Below are 18,515 nucleotides of genomic sequence, written 5' to 3'. Positions count from 1 at the left end.
CCCAGCAGAACCTTCAGAATCCGGTTGAGCTAGCCTCCACGGGTACCGAGGATTTGGAGGGGGAGGAAAAAATCCTGAAAGAATATTGGGACTTAAAGGAAGTGTTTAGTGAAAAAGCTTCAGATGAGCTTCCCCCTCATTGGTCAATGGACTGTAGTATTGAAATTCTGCCTGGGGTAATGCTCCCGAAACCGAAATTATATTCGATGACACCACGGGAATTGGAAGAGTTGAGATCGTTTATCGATAAAAATTTGAAACGTGGTTTCATCCAACCCGCTAGACCTCGGGTAGCTGCCCCAGTGCTGTTCCGTGAAAAGAAAGATGACTTCACATGTCTGGTGGTTGACTATAGAAACCTGAACGCAATTTCCGTGGAAAACGTATACCCCCTCCCCCTGATGAAGGACATGCTAGCCCACCTGGTGAAAGGGAAAATTTTCACAAAGTTGGACTTGAGAGAAGCGTACTAGATGAGTGGAAGATGAGTGGAAAACCGCTTTTAACTGCCCGATGGGTTGTTTTCAGTTTAATGTTCTCCCATTTGGACTACAGGGGGCTCCAGCCGTATTTATGCAGATGATCAATCAGGTATTACATGAACATTTATACAAGGGGGTCTTGGTTTACCTTGATGACATCCTTATTTACACGGAAACTTGGGATGAACATGTGAAACTGGTGCGTTCCGTACTACAGAAACTGCGAGCTGCTAAACTGTATGCTAAACTGTCCAAATGTGAATTCCATCAAGAGAAAATGGACTATTTGGGGTATCGCATTTCACACAAGGGTATCGAGATGGATCCAGGGAAGGTGCGAGCTGTGTTGGAGTGGGCCCCACCACGTACCCGAAAACAACTTCAAAGCTTCTTGGGCTTTGCCAACTTTTACCGGCAATTCATCCCGTCTTTTGCTAAGATAGCAATGCTTATCACCAATCTCTTAAAAACTAAAGGGGAGGTGAAATCAAAGCCGAGTAAGCCGCTGGAGTGGTCCATGGAATGCCAAGCTGCCTTTGAGAAACTGAAGTGACTGTTCACTGCAGAACCAGTGCAAAAACACCCGGACATAGATGCCCCTTTCATAATCCAAGCCGATGCAAGTGATGTGGCCGTTGGAGCGGTATTACTTCAAATCAACGAGAACCTCCCGTAAACTGACTGAAACTGAAAAAAGGTGGGCTGTCTGGGAAAAGAAAGCTTTTGCAGTTCGCTGGTCTCTACTGACATGAAGACATTTCTTGGAAGGAGCGAAACACCCATTTGAGATATGGACTGACCGTAAGAATTTGGAGACCTTAAAAACGCCTTGGAAACTGTCTCCTAAGCAAGTTCGGTGAGCCCAGTATTTTAAACGGTTTAATTTTTCACTAAAGTACATTCCGGGGGGTGGGGGAGGAATTTTATGGCGGATGCTTTGTCTAGACTGCCTCAATACAATAGTGTTCGTCAGGAAGTGATACGGCCAATTGTTTCTACCAAACAGCTAGCCGCCCCGGTGGTCACTAGAGCGCAAAAGAAGAAGCAAGAGGCAGATTTGTTGGGTGATTTGACAGCACAATTAAAGAAGCCCTGAAACTGGATGAGTGGTTCCTGGCGAATTCGAATAACTGTACAGTTAGAGATGGCTTGGCCTGGATGGGAGCGAAACTGTATGTACCAGAGACATTGAGAAACCAAGTATTGCAACAGGCCCATGACTCCAAAGCGGCTGGTCATTTTGGATTCGTGAAAACCTTACACCTCATTAAGCGACAATTCTGGTGGCCTGCGTTGAAGAAAGACATTGAAACTTATGTGTCTAGCTGCTCAGTCTGCGCTTCAGCAAAAAGGCCTCCTGGTAAGCCAGCAGGTCTGTTACAAAATGTGGCCAGGCCAACAGCTCCTTGGAAGGAAATCTCTATGGACTTTATAGTAGAGTTACCCGAGAGGTTATTTGGGTAGTAACGGATTCGTTTTCCAAACAAGTGCATTTCATACCTTGCTCTAAGATTCCTTCCGCAAGATCGTTGGCTAAACTGTTCATACTGCACGTTTATAGGCTGCATGGTGTCCCTGAACATATAATTTCTGACCGAGGGGTTCAATTTACCTCAAACTTTTGGAAGGAGTTCCTGAAGTTGATTGGTTCCGCCCAGGGCTTAAGCTCTGCCCACCATCCCCAAACCAATGGGGCCTGTGAGAGACTAATGCTATGCTAGAACAATACCTCAGATGTTACATAAATTATCAACAGGATAATTGGGTTGACTTATTGCTGTTTGCTGAAGTGGCATACAACAATTCTGTTCATAATAGTACCGGGTTCACCCCCTTTAAAGTGGCGTCAGAACAAGAGTTTGTGCCCATACCTGAGCTTCCTCGTGAAAAACCTAACATCCAGTCGCTAGACGAATGGATATCTCAACTCCAGCTTAACTGGCCAGTTGCTCACAAAGCATTGGATGACGCCCATCAGTCCCATAAGTAATTTGCAGATAAAAAGAGGGCCACAAAAGTCCTATCAAGTGGGAGACAAAGTTTTCCTGTCCACCAGATACTTACAAACCACTCAAAAGTTGAAGAAACTTGGTCCTAAGTATGTAGGTCCTTTCACAATTGAACGAATTGTAAATCCTGTGACGGTCCAATTGACACTACCAAAAACTCTTCGATGAATTCACCCAGTCTTCCATGTTAGTTTGTTGAAACCTGAACACACTTCTGTTTTGAGACCAACCCAGACTGATCCTCCTATTTGCTGGTTGAGGGTGAACAACACTTTGAAGAGATTTTGGACTCTCGTAAATGGAGGGGTCGGTTCCAATACCTCGTAGCTTGGAAACATTTCCCGTCTTCCCAAGCTGAGTAGGTTAATGAGAAGGATGTTAGAGCCCCTAAGCTGATCAAAGACTTTCACACAAAGTATCCTGATAAACCCTAGAAATATATATGATTGTTAACCAATGTTTTTGTGTTGTTCTCTCTTACAGGACTAACGTCTTTTTTCTAGGAGGGCCGAATGTCAGCCTTCAAGATCTTTTCTACTGCTTTGCATCTTTCGGCGGCCATAAGTAACGAGAGGAGGGGTTGCATCTGGGAAGAGAGCTGGAGGTGTTACATTCTTGTGTTGTAAAAATGAGGAGTGGTGGTGGGGAGTATAAATTCCTACTCTTAAGTTTCTATTTCCTTGCCCAAGGGAGCCGAGGAAGGGCGACTCTCTTGGGGAGGGGGTCCCATTCAGGAGAGCTCTCCCCACAAATGCGGCTGGCGGCAGGGGGGCCCTTGGGGGGGAAGGGAGCAATGTGTATGCGGGGGGGGGGTGTCCTTTGCCCCCCTCCCCAACCGCAGAGCAGGAGCCAGCGCTGGGGGGGGACTTATTGCCAGTGCTGCACCGGACCATCAAGCCAGGCAACCGGCCTTCAGCTGCCCCCTCCGCCTCTCTTGCAGCTACCGGTGGAAAGGCGCCGTCGAGGAGGACGCTGAGGTGCTGCTGGTGAGTTTGGGGAAGGGGCGGCCAGGCAATCCAGTTGATCTCTGCCCCCCTTCCCCCACCCAAGGGGGCTTGAAACCCCCACTCGCTGGGCCCAAAGCGGGCCAGGCTGCGCAGGGATGGTTTGGTTTGGCTGAGGAATTGGGGAGGGGTCACGGGGGAAAGGGGGAGAGACTTTCCCCTCTGATCAGCTTCACAGAGCCCCGGCTGCATATTTGGGACCCCCCCTCACCCGTACTCTTTCCTCCCCCCCTCCCCAGATGATCAAAACACGGAGCTCCCGGGTCTCGGCATTGGCAGAGTTTGTCTGGTAAGGCAAAGACCCCCTCTCCCCGCCCCTGGCAGTGCATGATGGGGGGCAACACTCACTTTCTACATCGCCCACCCCACAAAGACCCCCCGGTAGTGCATGATGGGGAGGCAACACTTTCTACACCCCCCGCAAAGACCCCCCCTCCCCCCTGGCAGTGCATAATGGGGGGGCAACACAGTGACTTCCTACATCAACCCCCCATTTGGCTTGCAGGTCGGTACACCCCTACGAATTGGCCGAGGTGATCTCCGTCCCCATCCAGCAAGGGAACCCCCTATTTCCGATGGGTGGAAGAGGCCGTGGACCCCGAGTGACGGGCCCTTGACCCGCCTGGGCCCACAATAAAAGTCCCCCGCCCGGGCGGGGCAGTGCCAGGCTCTGGCTTCCATTTGCCTTTGGGGGCTCCTTGAGTCTTGGGGGAGGGGCGGCTGGCTCTGGAGAAGGGATTCCCCTCCCCTTAGCGGCAGTCCCACGGCTGGGGCCCCCACCCTGGAAGAAACAGCGGCAGTCAAGAGTCTCACTGAAGCTCTTTATTCAGCCTCTGGCTGTGAAAGGGAGGGGGCGCGTGGGGGGGCAATGGCACCTCAAAGTCAGCAGTGGGGGGAGACAGGCAGCCCCCCCCCAGGAGCCGTGCCACACCCCTCCGGACACTCTCCATAAGAACTTCACTCAGAAACAGTACAAAAATAAACTCGGGCTTCACTCCACAGGGGGAGGGGTCCTCCGCCCAGGGTCCCTTTCCCGGCTCCCCTCCCTTCTGTGGAAGGTGGGGGAGCGGCGCTTGTGGCTCCGTGGGGGACCTGGAACATGCCTCACCCGTCCCACTCCACCAGGTACTGGACGCTGCCGTCCATGGTGATGCACCGGGCCAGGATGCGGACAGCCTCCCTCCGTGCAGGTCGGCCCATCGCCCCAAAGTAGCTGCTGCTGGCCGGGGTGCAGAGGGCAGGGGGCACGGCAGGGGACAGGGGGCGGGGCTTGGCGCTTGAGGGGAGGCGTTGGGCAGGGTAAGAAGGCGGGGGCAGGGCGCTCCGGACTCTGCTGCTCTGCGGCGCTGGGGGCAGCTGCCACGCAAGGTTCAAGGGGAGCCCCAACGTTTCCGCTGCAAGGGAAGGGGGAGCGGTTAGTCCCAGGCCACAAACCCCGGCCCCTCCCATCACCCAGGGCCGGGGGGGGCCTCCCCCCGAGACCCCTCGGCGGAGGCGTCCCAGCCAGGGCGAGAAGGGGAGCACCTCAGCCGTCGGGGTGTGTCCCATCGAGAACTCGGGCAGCCCAGCTGGGGCAGCTTCGGTGCCCTGCGTGGTGGCATGGCGGGAAGCAGAGCAAGGGGCGGTGGGCACCCCAGCTGCTTTGGGGACCCCAGGTGGGGGTGCAGGTCCTGTGACCACTCGGGGAAAAAGCCGGTGGGTGAGACGGCCAGCGTGCCGGGGCTACCTGGTGCCAAGGAAGGGCTGCTTGCACCCCTGGGGGAAGACCACCGCTCCTTCTGCATCGAAAGGGGCACCCCTGCTTTGAGACCCCCCCCACACACCCCCGGTCCATCAAGGTTCCTGCCCAGCCTGAGCTGCTGCCTTTGCCCTGTGATGCCCGTTGACCCCAGCCCTTGGGGAGGCGCCCTGCCAGGCCCCGTCCTGCCACGGCAACAGGGGCCCAACAGCCAACGGAGAACCTCAGCCCTGCCTGGAGGCCCCAGCCACAGGAAGCAGGCCCAGCGGATGCCCCTCGAGGCCAGAGGGCCCCCTTGGGATCCTCCATCCTGGCCCTGGGGGGAGGCCGTGGGTATCCCCACGCCCCTCTGGGCCCCCCGGCTCACCTCAAGGCCCCTGTGGTGTTGGCCAAGGGGTGGAAGGAGGCGAACATCCGGATCGGAGCGCTGGGGGGAAGAGAGAGAGCGGACCATCAAGAGAGGAGCCGGCCTGGGGAAGCAGCCATGCCCCCTGCGCCCCCTGTCCACAGCCTCACCTGTCCTGGCAGCGGGCATCGGTGCAGCTTAAATTGTACGTGCTGCAGGTGCCGCCGTAGCTCTGGTTAGGACTGACCGGGCTCTGCACCAGCTCCTGTGCGGAAGGGAGAGCGTTGAAGGGCAGCTGGGGGGGGGGCAGCACAGGCCCCTCCTCCCTGGTGGCCCTCCCTCCATGTCCCTCTGCTCCCTCCCCTGCTTACCTGAGTGAGGGCCCTTGTTAGCCGCTTCCTCTTCCTGGCGCTGTGCTGCTCCGTGGTGTTCAAGGCTGCCCCGGGGGCCTTCGGGCGATGACGCCTCTCCCTCCTGGGCTGCGGCCCCAACCCACGCCTGCCCTGCCCTGAAAGCAAGCTGTAAGGGGCCCTCCTTATCTGTGCAGCACGGAAGGGGGGGCGGGGGGGACACAGCTTCCTCCTCTGCCCAGGCCCACAGCTGGGGAAACTCCTCACCTGTTCTTGGAGAAGGGCGTGGGGGCCCAGGGGCGTGGGGGGCAGGGGGCGGGACTCGCAGGTTCAGCCCAAAGAGCCCCTTCCTGCCGCTCAGTGGCCTCCACCCACACCGCCCGGGCTCCGCTCAGGTGTCCGACTGGGGCGGTCAGGAGTTGTAACCGCCGGCGTGGCTCTGCACACTCCAGTCCCGCGTTGCCTCAGGAAGGGAAAAGTAAAACCGGGAGCCGCTGCCCGAGCGTCCGGTGCCGCTGCTGCCGTTGCAAAGCGCCGCCGCGGTTCTTTTTGCTTTTCCCTTCCCAAGGCAACGCGGGACTGGAGCCGCACGGAGCCATGCCAGCGGTAGCAACTCCTGACTCAGGGGGCCTCTGAGGGGAGGGGAAGAGGGGGGCGATTCCTCCAAAAATCAGAATTCCAATTTTAATCGGAAGAATATCATGTCTGCCCCGCCCACCCCACAATCCCCCCGCCGAGCTGCCTGGAAGCCCCCCTGCCCTCCAGCCCCCCCCAGGGGCTGCTCCCTGGCCCCTGGGCCTCCCCTTACCTCTCTGGCGGCTGTTCCCGAGACGGACTCCTCCGGGGAGGCTGACCCCCCCTCCCCGGCCCTGCTGGGCTGGGGGCCTCTGCTGTCCTACCTGGGGGGCCTCCCCCCCTGCTGCTCCTCCTCGCTCTTGACCTGTAGTTGAGCAAACTGGGTGATCACCTCCTCCAGGCGCTGTACATCCAGCGCCTGGTTGCATTGCAGGTGCTGGGCTAGCTCCACACCCCCCATAGCTGGGTCAGTATCTGCCGGGCAGGAGACAGGCACGAGCTGACAGGGGGTCCGCCTGCCTGCCCCAGGCCAATGGCCTCCACTCCATGGACGGGGGAGGGGCCCTCTTGGGAAACTGGGGATATCCCCTCTAGCCTTCGAGGAGGGGCTGTGCCCAAGGAACTTTCAGCCGCCCTCGCCAGAGGAAAGCAGGCGTGGGCTGCCCTCCCTCCCCTGATGGGCTCCTGCCCAAACCTTCCCCCCCAGGTGTTCATCCCAGCTTCAGCCCAGCCACCCCATAGCCAGAGTGCTTTTGGGGGGACAGAGCTGGTTACCCCCCTCCCCAATTCTAAACGGCCTCAAAGGCCCCACCGGGGATCCACGCCAGGAGCTCCCAGAGGATGAAGCGCAGCTCCATGGTGTCCCTCCCTGGCCCCCCCTTACCTCCTGGGGGACAACAGTTGCCGGAGTCTCCCTAGTCCGCCTGGCTGCTCGGTCCAAGAATCTGCCCAGCAAAGCGGCCGTGCGGAGAGAAGGGAAACGTGCCCCCCCTCCCGCGTCAAGGACAAGGAGAGGGGGGTATGTGGGTTTAACTGGGCCAAGCTCTATGGGGCAGGGACTGTGGGGGTCCCTGCCTGGAGCTACCAGCCGAGGACAGGCAGCCCTGCTCCACTTGCTGTAACCTGAGAGGGTCTGAGCTGCTCATCCAGCCCTCTGACCCAGCCCTCCTCTCGGCAGGGCAGGCGGGCCCTTCCTTCCCGACAAAGGGAGTAGGAAGGACGAGAACAGCCGGGGGGGCTCCTTTGCGCCCCCAGCTGGTGGCCCCAAGGACTGCCCTGAGCAAGACCAGAAGGGGCACAGCGGGCACCAAAGCGGGACTCCTTGGGTTGAGGCCCTGGGGGCTCTTCCAAGGCAGCCCCTGCCCCGGGTGGAACCAGGCACCGCCAAGAGTTCCCTGCAGCACTCACTAGTCTGATACTGGTCGGTGGGGTGGCTGCCGAAGTTGTAGACCAGGTCGAGGCGACGTTGCTCCTGCAGCTGGGCGTTCACATCCCGGAAGGCATCGGCTGCCATGGCCTCCATCTGGTCCTTGGGCAGCCCCAGGCTGTGACGGTCGCTGGCCTCCTGCACCACCTTGAGGATGTCGGCAAAGTCTGGGAAGGCCTCCGGCTGGTTGATCAGCTCCTCTATGCACAGGTTGACCTCCGGGTAGCGGGTCCCGCAGTAGGAGATGCGCTGCTCTATGACGCGGCCGGTCAGGCTGCTGCAGTCCCTCAGCTGGCAGAGGCGCTTGAAGACGTGCATCAGCCGGCCCATGAGGAGGCTCTCCTGCAGGTAGGCCGAAAGCTGGCTGTCCAGCTCCTCGAAGTCCAGCTCCTGCTCCTGCAGCTGCCGGATCTCGTTGGCGTAAACCCGCAGCAGGTTCTCCAGGTAGCGGATCTGCTGCTTGGAGCCCACGCAGGGCTTGGCGGGCTCAGAGGGCGTCTGGGAGGCGAGGGCAGCCGGGGCATCCTGGGTGTTTGCGGGGCCGGGGGTTACGGCTCTTCTCCTCTGCGAATGGGCCCGGAAAGCGGTGCAGAATTCATTAATGCAGACATAGATTTTTCCACTCCTGCCTTGCACCTGCGTCAGACAGCGGCTCAGGACATTGTGAAACTCCACAGAAGCCAAGTACTCCGGACTGGTCCTCTGGTGGCAGCCAGAGAGGTAGGAGATGAACTCAGGGTCATCCTTGGTGTGCCTGGAGCAGAAGGCCACGAACTGCAGAGGGAAAGAGGCAGGAGAGGCAGGGCTCAAGGCGTGGCTCAGGCGGGCCTCGCTTTCTCCGTGGCTTCCTGCCAGGAAGAAGACGGGAGCTGGGCTTGGAGGTGATACCCTCCTCTGCCCCAGAAGTCTATGGGACGGGCCCCGTAGTCCCTAAGGCCCAGGCGGAGAAGCCTTCACAGGAGCCCAGTTGGTCAGGATACTAAGCGGAGTAGCTGGAAGAGCAAAGCATGCAATGGGCACAGGGACACTTGATTGGTTGGAGAGGGCTGGCTCCTGCGTGAGATTTCTGTCCTGCAGGAGGACAGAAACGGCATGGGTCGCACTTTTGGGGGATCTCTGGCGGGAGTGGGATAGGGGTAGTGCATCCATCCTTGCTCTACTTGATGTCTTGGCGGCTTTTGGTACCATTGACCATGGGCTTCTCCTGGGGGGACTTCAGGGGATGGGAGTGGGAGGCCTTGTGCTATTCTGGTTCACTTCCTTCCTCTGTGGCCGCTCTCAGTCAGAGTTGATAAGGGGGCAGAGATCCAACCCTTGACCGCTGCTTTACGGGGTCCGCAGGGAATGGTACTCTCTCCGCTCCTGTTCAACATTTACATGAAGCCGCTGGGTGAGATCATCCAGCTGATAATACTCAGCTGTATGTCTTGGCCCGTGGTGAGTTAAGAGTCGCTGTGTCCTCCCTCTCGCAGTGCCTGGAGGATGTTAGGGGCTGGGTGGGGAGCAACAGGTCGAAACTAAACCCTAGCAAGACTGAGTGGCTCTGGGTCTGGGGTTCGTTGGTTGAGGGAGAATTACCACCTTTAGTCTTGGATGGGGTGGCACAACCCCAAAGGGACCCTGTGAATAATCTAGGGGCTTTCCTGGACTCACGACTCCTGCTTAAAGAGCAGTCATGGCCAGGAGGGCGTTTGCACAATTGCAGGTTGTGCACCACTTGCGCCCTTTCCTGGACCAACAGTCCCTACTGACAGTCACTCATGCCCTAGTCCCACGATGGGCGAACCTGTGGCACGCAGAGCCATTTGTTCTGGCAAGCGAGCTGCAGGTGAACTTACCTCACTGCGCATGTGTGCGCCTCACAGCTGATTTTTGGCTGGTTTAAGGCCTTTTTTTGGCCTCCCGGAGGCTTCAGGAAGGCTTCTGCAGGCTTTTCAGGGCAAGAAGTAGGCCCGTTCCATTACTTCCTGTTTTTCTGGAAATACCAGAAGTGATGAAACTGCCTCATTTTCGGCCTGGTAAGCCTGCAGAAGCCTTCCTTCACAGTGCAGGTAAGGGGGTGGCAGGGATGGGTGGAGATTGCACACGCAGGCATAGGGGGCGTGGGGGGGCGTGCATTGCCTTCTGAGTGCTGGTGCGCAAGCCTGCAAGCATGCGCACAATTTTTGGCACAGGAACCCCAAAAGGTTAGCCACCGCCGCCTTAGTCACTTCCCGTCTTGACTATTGCAATATGCTCTACATGGGGCTGCCCTTGCAGAACATCTGGAAGCTCCAGATGGTGCAAAATGCAGCGGCCCACATGGTTTTGTGCAGACATGGTCTGTGGTCACCACCCGCAGAACCGCTCCTTTCTTGGGGATGTCTTGCTAACCTCCTCTGCTTTCCACCTGTTGTCTATTCCATTTGCACAACAGCATGTGAAATGGATTGTCCATCAGTGTTGCTACCTAAGTGGACAGTTTGATTTCACAGAAATGGGATTGACTTGGAGTTCCATTGTGTTGTTTAAATGTCCCCTTTATTGTTTTGAGCAGTGTATATAAAATTGAATGGTGGAGGGGGGGGGGTTGACTCCCATCTGGACAAACGCTGCCGCCTGGGGGGATCCGGCTGACTCAGGGCATTCTGGGAAATGGAGAGGAGAGTGTGGGGGGTACAGGAGGGTCCTGCAGGAAGGTGGGATGGATGACCCTTGGGGTCCCCTTAGAGGCTGACGCGTGGACTTTCCCGGCTTTCCTCTCCCTCTCGGAGCCCCGTCGGTTCCCGGGGCCTCCCCACCCACCGACCCCCCCCTGCCCCCGCTCACCTCCTGGAAGAGCCGCTCATTCTCGGCGCGGAGCCCCTTCTCCCCAGCGCTGCTGTTCAGCGGCGGTGGCGGCGTCGGAGGGGCATCGGGCCCGCGGGAGCGCTGGCGGAGGGGGGCGGCGTCGGCGGCGGCCGGGGACGGGTCGTCGTCCTCATCGTCCAGGACGATGATGCAGTCGTCGTCGGAGGCGTCCGGCGGGGAAGTCATGGCCGGCGGGGACGGGCCGGTGTCGTCGTCGTCGTGATGGGGTCGTCGTTGGAGGCGTTGGGCGGGGAACTCATGGCCGTCGGGGAGGGGAGGCGCCGCACAGCCCCCGGCCGGCCTCGTCGGGGGTGGGGGGCGACCGCGGCGGCGACCGCGGCGGCGACCGCTCCCTCCAAGATGGCGGCTTTCAGTTTCGGTTTCGATTCCGCTCGCCTCGCCTGGGCGGCCTTCTCCCTCCGCGCCCACTGCGCAGGACCGGAAGCGGAGGTCCCGCGCCGCCATGTTCTTGTACGGACTGGGGAGAAGGAGACGGCCCTGTTGCCCCCCCCCCCCATCTCTGGCGCTGAGGGTGCGGCGGGCAAAGCGGGACAAGAGGCGGTGGTGGTTGTGGGGGGGATGCGCGGGGGCCGGCGACCCTCCCGCGGGCTCCGGCTGCTCCTCCTCTTCCTCCTCCGTGGGCAGCCGAAGCTCCGGCCGTCCCGAGCCTCCGCAACCCCAGCTGCGCCGCCACCGCTGGAGCACGGCAGGCAGGCGGGCGAAGGCGCGGCCCCGATCGCCGCCGCTCCTCGGTCGGCCCCGGGACAGGCGGCTCGCCCCATGGCCTGAGTTATTCCGTATGGTTGACAGAGGAATCAGTGCAATGACAAAAAGTAGTGGTGATAAGAGAATCTCCTTGAAATATTCCTCTCTTGGTGCTAAACTTCTCCCAGTCTCTCACCCTGGACCATCAACCGTCTCTTCCATTGTTGCAACGTTGATTTTTGCACAAAGCTTCTGATGTTTCTAGCGACTCCTGTTCTTTCTAGTCACTTCATTATCCAGTCAGGTGGCAGGGAGTCGAAATGCCTCCTGTCATCAGTCCAAGTTGGTCTTCCTTCTCTTACAGTTTTCCAGAATCATCTTAACAGAATAATAGAATAACAAGTTGGAAGGGAACTTGGGGGTCGTTGAAGACACTCAATTTAGTAGCTGGAACAGTAAAGGGTACAATGGACCAGAACGCACAGCAGCAGTTGGGGAGGACGGCTGGCTCTTGCCTGAGGCAATCTACGCTATGATTGGTAGCTGTGGTGTAAAGGGGGAGTTTCCCTGTTTTCCCGCCTTTTTTCTTCGGTACGCTGCTTGGTTTACCTCATGATGTGTGCGCGCGCAGACACACACACACACACACACACACACACACACACACACACACACCCACCCACCCACCCACCCACCCCTCATATATTTAACATTCAGCATCAACCAGAAAGGAAAAACATGAGATAGTCAGGAGCAGAAGAATATCATGAGGTAAACCTGGCGGCATACGGAACACACAGGAGAAGAAAGGCGGGGGGAAGGAAACTCCCTTTACACCACAGCAACCAATCATAGCAATAGGTATGTATAAATATAAATGTATAATTCATATAATTATATAAATATATGTATCATTTCTCAATGGAGGCCCTGCTCAAGCAGGAAGCCTTGCATCATTTCCGCTAAATTGCTGTCCAGCCTCTTCTTGAAAACCTCCAGTGATGGAGCAGCCGCAACTTCTTTTGTGGACCGTTCCCTAGCAGGATTCGATGGCTTATTAGTACCCCAAGACTACAATTATTCAGTGTTGGACCCGATGGCTCTGGACTCTTGACGAATGGAGCTTTTCTTCTTATGCACACTGAGAGCCTTTGCACCAAAGACAAATCCCTTGTGTGTCCAACCATACTTGGCCAATAAAAGATTTCTATTCCTATTCTATTCTATTCTTACTCCATATTCTATATCCTATCCTATATTCTATTCTATTTTCTATTCTATTCTTATTCCATATTCCTATCCTATCTAGCCTATATTCTATTCTCTATACTATTCTAATTCCTATTCCTGTTCCTATTCTATTCTTACTCCATATTCTATATTTTATATCCTATATTCAATTCTATTTTTTATTCTATTCTTATTGCATATTCCTATCCTATCTAGCCTACATTCTATTCTGTTCTATTCTAATTCCTATTCCTATTCTATTCTTATTCCATATTCTATACTATTCTATTCTATATTCGTATTCTATTGTATTCTTATTCTATATTCTATTCTGTATTCTATTCTTATTCCATATTCCTATCCTATCCTATCTATCCTATATTCTATTCTATATTTGTATTCTATTCTATTCTATTCTATTCTATTCTATTCTACTCTTATTCCATATTCTATACTATTCTATTCTATATTCGTATTCTATTGTATTCTTATTCTATATTCTATTCTGTATTCTATTCTTATTCCATATTCCTATCCTATCTATCCTATATTCTATTCTATTCTGTTCTTATTCTATTCTATTCTATTCTTATTCCATATTCTATCCTACCCTCTGTTCTATTCTATTCTATTCTATATTCTGGTGGCAGGCTGTTCCACTGGTTAAATGTCCTCCCTGTCAGGAAGTTTCTCCTGGTCCCAAGCTGGATCTCTCCTTGATTCATTCCCATCCATTTGCTTCTCAACTTGCCTTCTGGTGCCTCCCCCCTCTTTTTTGGGGGCCGCCCCTCAAATCCTGATATGCTGCCATCATGTATTCCTTCTTTTCACTAGACTAGACGTACCCAATTCCTGCAATCTACGTTTTTGCCTCCAGACCTTCAGTCATCCTAGTTGCTCTTCTCTGCGCTCTTTCTAGAGTCTCAACATCCTTCTATCATCTTTTGTTCTTCTGGTGTTTGGGTAACGTCTTTGATGCTCAGGTAGAAAGAGCTTGTTTTCAACTACAGCTTGTCCTCAAGTCATGACTGTAAGGGAGCCTGCCCATCATTGCGTAACTCATGACAGTCATAAAGTGGGTCGGTCACATGACCACCGCCATCCTGATTTTATGACTTTTCTGTGGCTGTTGTTAGGCGCTTGCCATGGTGGTGAATCCACCGCTGTGGTGCTTAGGTGAACTTACGGTTCGTTATGAACTGGTTTCGCAGGAAACTGGAAGTCAGTGCCTGTTTTTGACAAACCTGTTGTAAAATGGAGTCACATGGCTACACAATTATATGCAAATATTATATGCAAATGCAGCCCGGTTGCTGAGCTGTCGCCAGTAGAATTTCTAATCTGGGTTGTAAGTACCCCCTTTCGAGGTAGGTCCACCAGAGCTTCAACCGGTTGCTAAGCAATTGGTCATAATTTGAGCATTATCAGTAGAGGCTGTTGGACTGCATTAGCTACCCGAGCAGTGAGCAATTTCAAAGTTGCTATTTTTAATAATAATGGATATCTGTTCCCAACAGTGTGGAGTCCCAGTTTTTCAGCTGGAGTTGGTGATGAGACAGGTCGTCTTCCTAAGAACCTAGGAGGTCCTAAAGCGGGGCTCTCCAAACTTGGCCATTTTAAGACGTGTGGACTTCCAGCTCCCGGAATTCCCCAGACAGCTCCTGGGTACTCTCTGAGTTTGGTGGTTTTCTTGCAGACGTTTCATTACCAAACTAGGTAACATCATCAGGGCTTCTAATTACCCAGTTTGGTAGCGAAACTCCTGCAAGCAAACCACCAAACTCAGAGAGCAACAAGGACCCCGCAGGTCAACCCCGCAGCTTCGCATATATCCCTCTTTCATCGGTAACGTATCTGTGGAGTCAATGTGCAGAGCGTGTGGCTTTTTGTAAGGTGGAAGTTTTCTCAATGGGCAGATTTTTGAAGTGATGTCCAAGATTATTTTGGCAACTGCCCCAACCTTTCCGTTTCAATTTTCAGATCTTGATACTTTAAAAAAAAAAATTTTTTAAACAAACATACACAAAAAAAACATAAAACATAAAACCATCTTTCCGTTACAGTGTGTTGGTTGGTACAAATCTTTTGTCTTCGTCTCCATAGACTTCATGTTAAATTCTCATATTATCAATCTAATGCATATTATTATTATTACTATTATTATTATTAATCATTTGACTGTTACTATTTTTCCATCATTTTATGCGAGTTATTAATTTAAATTTAATTTACATTATAACATTCATTACATCATCATAAACCCATCCAATAATAATGTATCCTTAGGTTATATTCTCTACAGTTCTATTTATACTTATATTGTAAAATCTTCTAAACTATTTTATTTCCATGTTTTTTTTCTAACCATTGATAACATAAATCCCATATCTTGTAATATTGTTTATCTTCTTGCTCTCTAATTTCAAATGTCAATTTACTCATTTCTGCACATTCTATTTTTTTCTTGATAACTTCCCCCTGTATTAGAATTTTCTCATTTTTCCAATTTTGAGCAAATACAATTCTAGTCGCTGTTAATACATTTACAATCAAATATTTCAGTTCTCTACTGAAGGTTTCTGGTGAAATACTCAATAAAAATGATTTATTATTTATTTATTTATTATTTATTTATTTTGTTGAGCAGTGTATATAAATCAGGATAGTAATTTAATACTGTATCTCTAAGAGAATGCTGTCACGGCCATAAGATGGAGTCAGAAACCTGGTTTGTTCTCTCCTTGCATTTCCTATTTTGCCGTATTGCCTGATCGTCCTTCTACTCGGATTGCTGTGAATTTTGCAACTGTTAGCAAACTCTGTTTACTGAACTCTGTTTATGGTACTTGACTTCGTTTCTGCATTATCCCTGGACTGATACTAACTCCTTTAACCGTGTATGATTCGGACTGTTTGTTGGACTTTGTTTACCCGTTGACAGGAAGTAAAACCTCCATTTTACTATTCAGTGTATTTGTATGCTGGTTGTGTGTTATTCCTCACCACTCTCCCTCCGTTTCCCCGAGTGCACTCATTCTCCTAACGGGGAATTACCTCAACAACCTTTTTGTCAGTACCCATCCAAATGTTATCTCATTTGGTCAATTTATCATAGAAACCTTCTGTTTTACAACGTTCATCATACTTAGAATGTATTTGCACATATGAAAAGCAATTCAACCTTATATCTTGCCCTTCTAATTCTTGCACAGATTGAAGTTCACCCTCTTCATTCAATATTTCGCTACGTTTGACTGTTTGCTCCCTCTTACATATTACTGGGTATATGAAAATGCTTCCGTAGTTGATAGCCTGACTGGAATTTTGAAATAGTGTGGCCTTTTAATCTTCTCCGAATTGAATAGTAAAGCCTGTGATATGTAACCCCTCCTACAGGACCCAGGTGTGTTTTAGACCCCTCGTGCCAGAGGAAGGCAGGAGATCAGGTCCTTCTAGCCAAGATCTCGACCCGTTTTTGAACCTCCTGCCGTTCTTGGGCTTAATTCGGCCCCGTGAATTAACCACCTTTCCTTCTTTTCAACCACAGTTAAACCTGCGCCGGGGGCACCTCCAAGACCCCACCCTGTTTGGACCCCCAGCCACCTGCTGGGAGGGAGGGCAGGACCAGAGGCTCCCTTGCCCCCCACCCCAGCCCCAGCGGGGAGCCGAAGCAGCCTTTCCCCCCTTGCTGGAACTGAGGAGGGCAACCCCTGCCCTCCGCCCCCAGCTGACAGCCCCCTCCAGGCCAGCCCTGGCCCAAGGGAGCCGAGGAAGGGCGACTCTCTTGGGGAGGGGGCTCCCATTCAGGAGAGCCCTCCCCCCCACCGTTTGGACCCCAGCCACCTGCTGGGAGGGAGGGCAGGGCCAGAGGCTCCCTTGCCCCCCACCCCAGCCCCAGCAGGGAGCCAAAGGAGCCTTTCCCCCTGCTGGAACTGAGGAGGGCAACCCCTGCCCTCCGCCCCCAGCTGACAGCCCCCTCCAGGCCAGCCCTGGCCCAAGGGAGCCAAGGAAGGGCGACTCTCTTGGGGAGGGGGAGTCCCATTCAGGAGAGCCCTCGCCCCAAACGCAGCTGGCGACGGGGGGGCCCTGGGGGAGAAGTAATGTGTGTACGGGGAGGGGGATCCTTTACCCTCCCCTCCCCAACCGCGGAGGAGGAGCCAGCGCTGGGGGGAGGGGGGGGGCTTATTGCCACTGCTGCACCGGACCATCAAGCCGGCCAGGCGGTGGCAGCAGACGGAGCGCCCCTCCCCCCCCCCGCGCCCCCCCACTTGGGCCGCCCTTCCATCGGGAGGGGCGGGGCGAGCGGCGGACGCGACAGGAAGCAGGCGGCGGAGCTGGGCCGCCCAGGGGATCCCGCGCCTGCAAGGAGGGGGCGCCCTCTCCCTCCCCGGCTGCTGATGCTCGCGGGCGCCTGCGCGGTAAGCGGGGGAGGGCGCGGGGAGGGGCCTCCCCAGGGGTCTCTTCTCAACCCTCCCTCCCCCACCGCCCCTCCCTCCGTTCTTGCAGGTGGCGGCGCTGCTGCTCCCGCGGCTCTCCGGGCGGCTTTCTCCTCCGCCTCCTCCTCCTCCTCTTCCTCCCGCATGGCGGCCGAGTCCCCTCCGCCTCCGGCGGGCCTCCTCTCGGCCGCCTTCGTCACCTGCCCCAACGAGACGGTGGCCAAGGAGATCGCCAGGTGGGGGCCGGGGTGGGGAGGGGCGCCGGTGGGGGTGGGGTGGGGCGCACCGGGCCTGCTGTCGGGGCTTTAGGGCCTGATGGATGCTCTCTGCAGGGCCCTGGTGGAGCGGCGGCTGGCGGCCTGCGTCAACGTCCTGCCCCACGTCACCTCCATGTGAGTCTCCGGAGGAGGAGGAAGGAGGGGAGGGGAGGGGTGTCGCGGCGTCCGGGCCTTCAGCTGCCCCCTCCGCCTCTCTTGCAGCTACCGGTGGAAGGGCGCCGTCGAGGAGGACGCCGAGGTGCTGCTGGTGAGTTTGGGGGACGGGGGGATTTCCGGCCAGGCGACCCACTTGATCTGTGCCCCCCTCCGATCTCCCTCCCCGCCCAAGGGGGCTCGAAACCCCCTCCCCCACCCAAGGGTCTTGAAACCCCCAACACCCCTCCCCACCCAAGGGGGCTTGGAACCCCCTCCCCCACCCAAGGGGCTTGAAACCCCCTCCGACCCCCTCCCCACCCAAGGGGGCTTGAAACCCCTCCCGACTCCCTCCCCCACCCAAGGGGGCTTGAAACCCCCACTCGCTGGGCCCAAAGCCGGCCAGGACTGCGCAGGGATGGTTTGGCCGAGGAATTGGGGAGGGGTCACGGGGTGGGTGGGAGGGGGAGAGGCTTTCCCTCCGGCCAGCTTCACAAAGTCCCCGGCTGCAGATTTGGGGGTCCCCTCACCCCTATTCTTTCCTCCCCCTCCCCAGATGATCAAAACACGCAGCTCCCGGGTCTCGGCGTTGGCAGAGTTTGTGCGGTAAGGCAAAGACACCCCCCCTTCCCCCTGGCAGTGCATGATGGGGGGGAAACACTCACCTTCTACATCCCCCCCACAAAGACCCCCCTCCCCCCTGGCAGTGCATGATGGTGGGGGGGCAACACACTGACTTCCTACATCAACCCCCCCCTTCACCTTTGGCTTGCAGGTCGGTGCACCCCTACGAAGTGGCCGAGGTGATCTCCGTCCCCATCCAGCAGGGGAACCCCCCCTACCTGCGATGGGTGGAAGAGGCCGTGGACCCCGAGTGAGGAGGGGCCCTTGACCCGCCTGGGCCCACAATAAAGGCCTCCCCCCTCCCCGGGGTGGGGCAGTGCCAGGCTCTGGCTTCTAATTTCCTTTGTGGG

The 18,515-nt window shown here is 55.3% G+C and overlaps 2 protein-coding genes across 2 annotated transcripts; one reads left to right on the top strand and one right to left on the bottom strand.

Moving 5' to 3' along the window:
• The first annotated feature begins 3,381 nt into the window (after nucleotides 1–3,381).
• On the top strand, nucleotides 3,382–18,490 carry CUTA (cutA divalent cation tolerance homolog). The gene is made up of 7 exons (XM_087923261.1): nucleotides 3,382–3,401; nucleotides 16,913–17,113; nucleotides 17,202–17,367; nucleotides 17,464–17,523; nucleotides 17,611–17,656; nucleotides 18,098–18,147; nucleotides 18,317–18,490. The coding sequence occupies exons 3-7, from the start codon at nucleotides 17,276–17,278 to the stop codon at nucleotides 18,417–18,419; spliced, it is 351 nt and encodes a 116-aa protein (XP_087779387.1). The 5' UTR covers nucleotides 3,382–3,401; nucleotides 16,913–17,113; nucleotides 17,202–17,275; the 3' UTR covers nucleotides 18,420–18,490.
• Nucleotides 4,303–11,671, bottom strand: LOC113454710 (uncharacterized). The gene is made up of 8 exons (XM_087923237.1): nucleotides 11,662–11,671; nucleotides 10,740–11,545; nucleotides 7,913–8,705; nucleotides 6,738–6,869; nucleotides 5,951–6,087; nucleotides 5,750–5,844; nucleotides 5,601–5,660; nucleotides 4,303–4,889 (listed from the first exon to the last, which is right to left on the bottom strand). Exons 1-8 carry the CDS (start codon nucleotides 11,669–11,671, stop codon nucleotides 4,487–4,489), a joined length of 2,436 nt encoding a protein of 811 aa, XP_087779363.1. The 3' UTR covers nucleotides 4,303–4,486.
• Nucleotides 18,491–18,515: the final 25 nt, after the last annotated feature.

This window comes from Pseudonaja textilis, chromosome 2 (assembly GCF_049901715.1).
Source record: "Pseudonaja textilis isolate UNSWEBS1 chromosome 2, rPseTex1.2, whole genome shotgun sequence".
NCBI lineage: Eukaryota > Metazoa > Chordata > Lepidosauria > Squamata > Elapidae > Pseudonaja > Pseudonaja textilis.
This window is presented reverse-complemented; position numbering and strand designations above follow the sequence as displayed.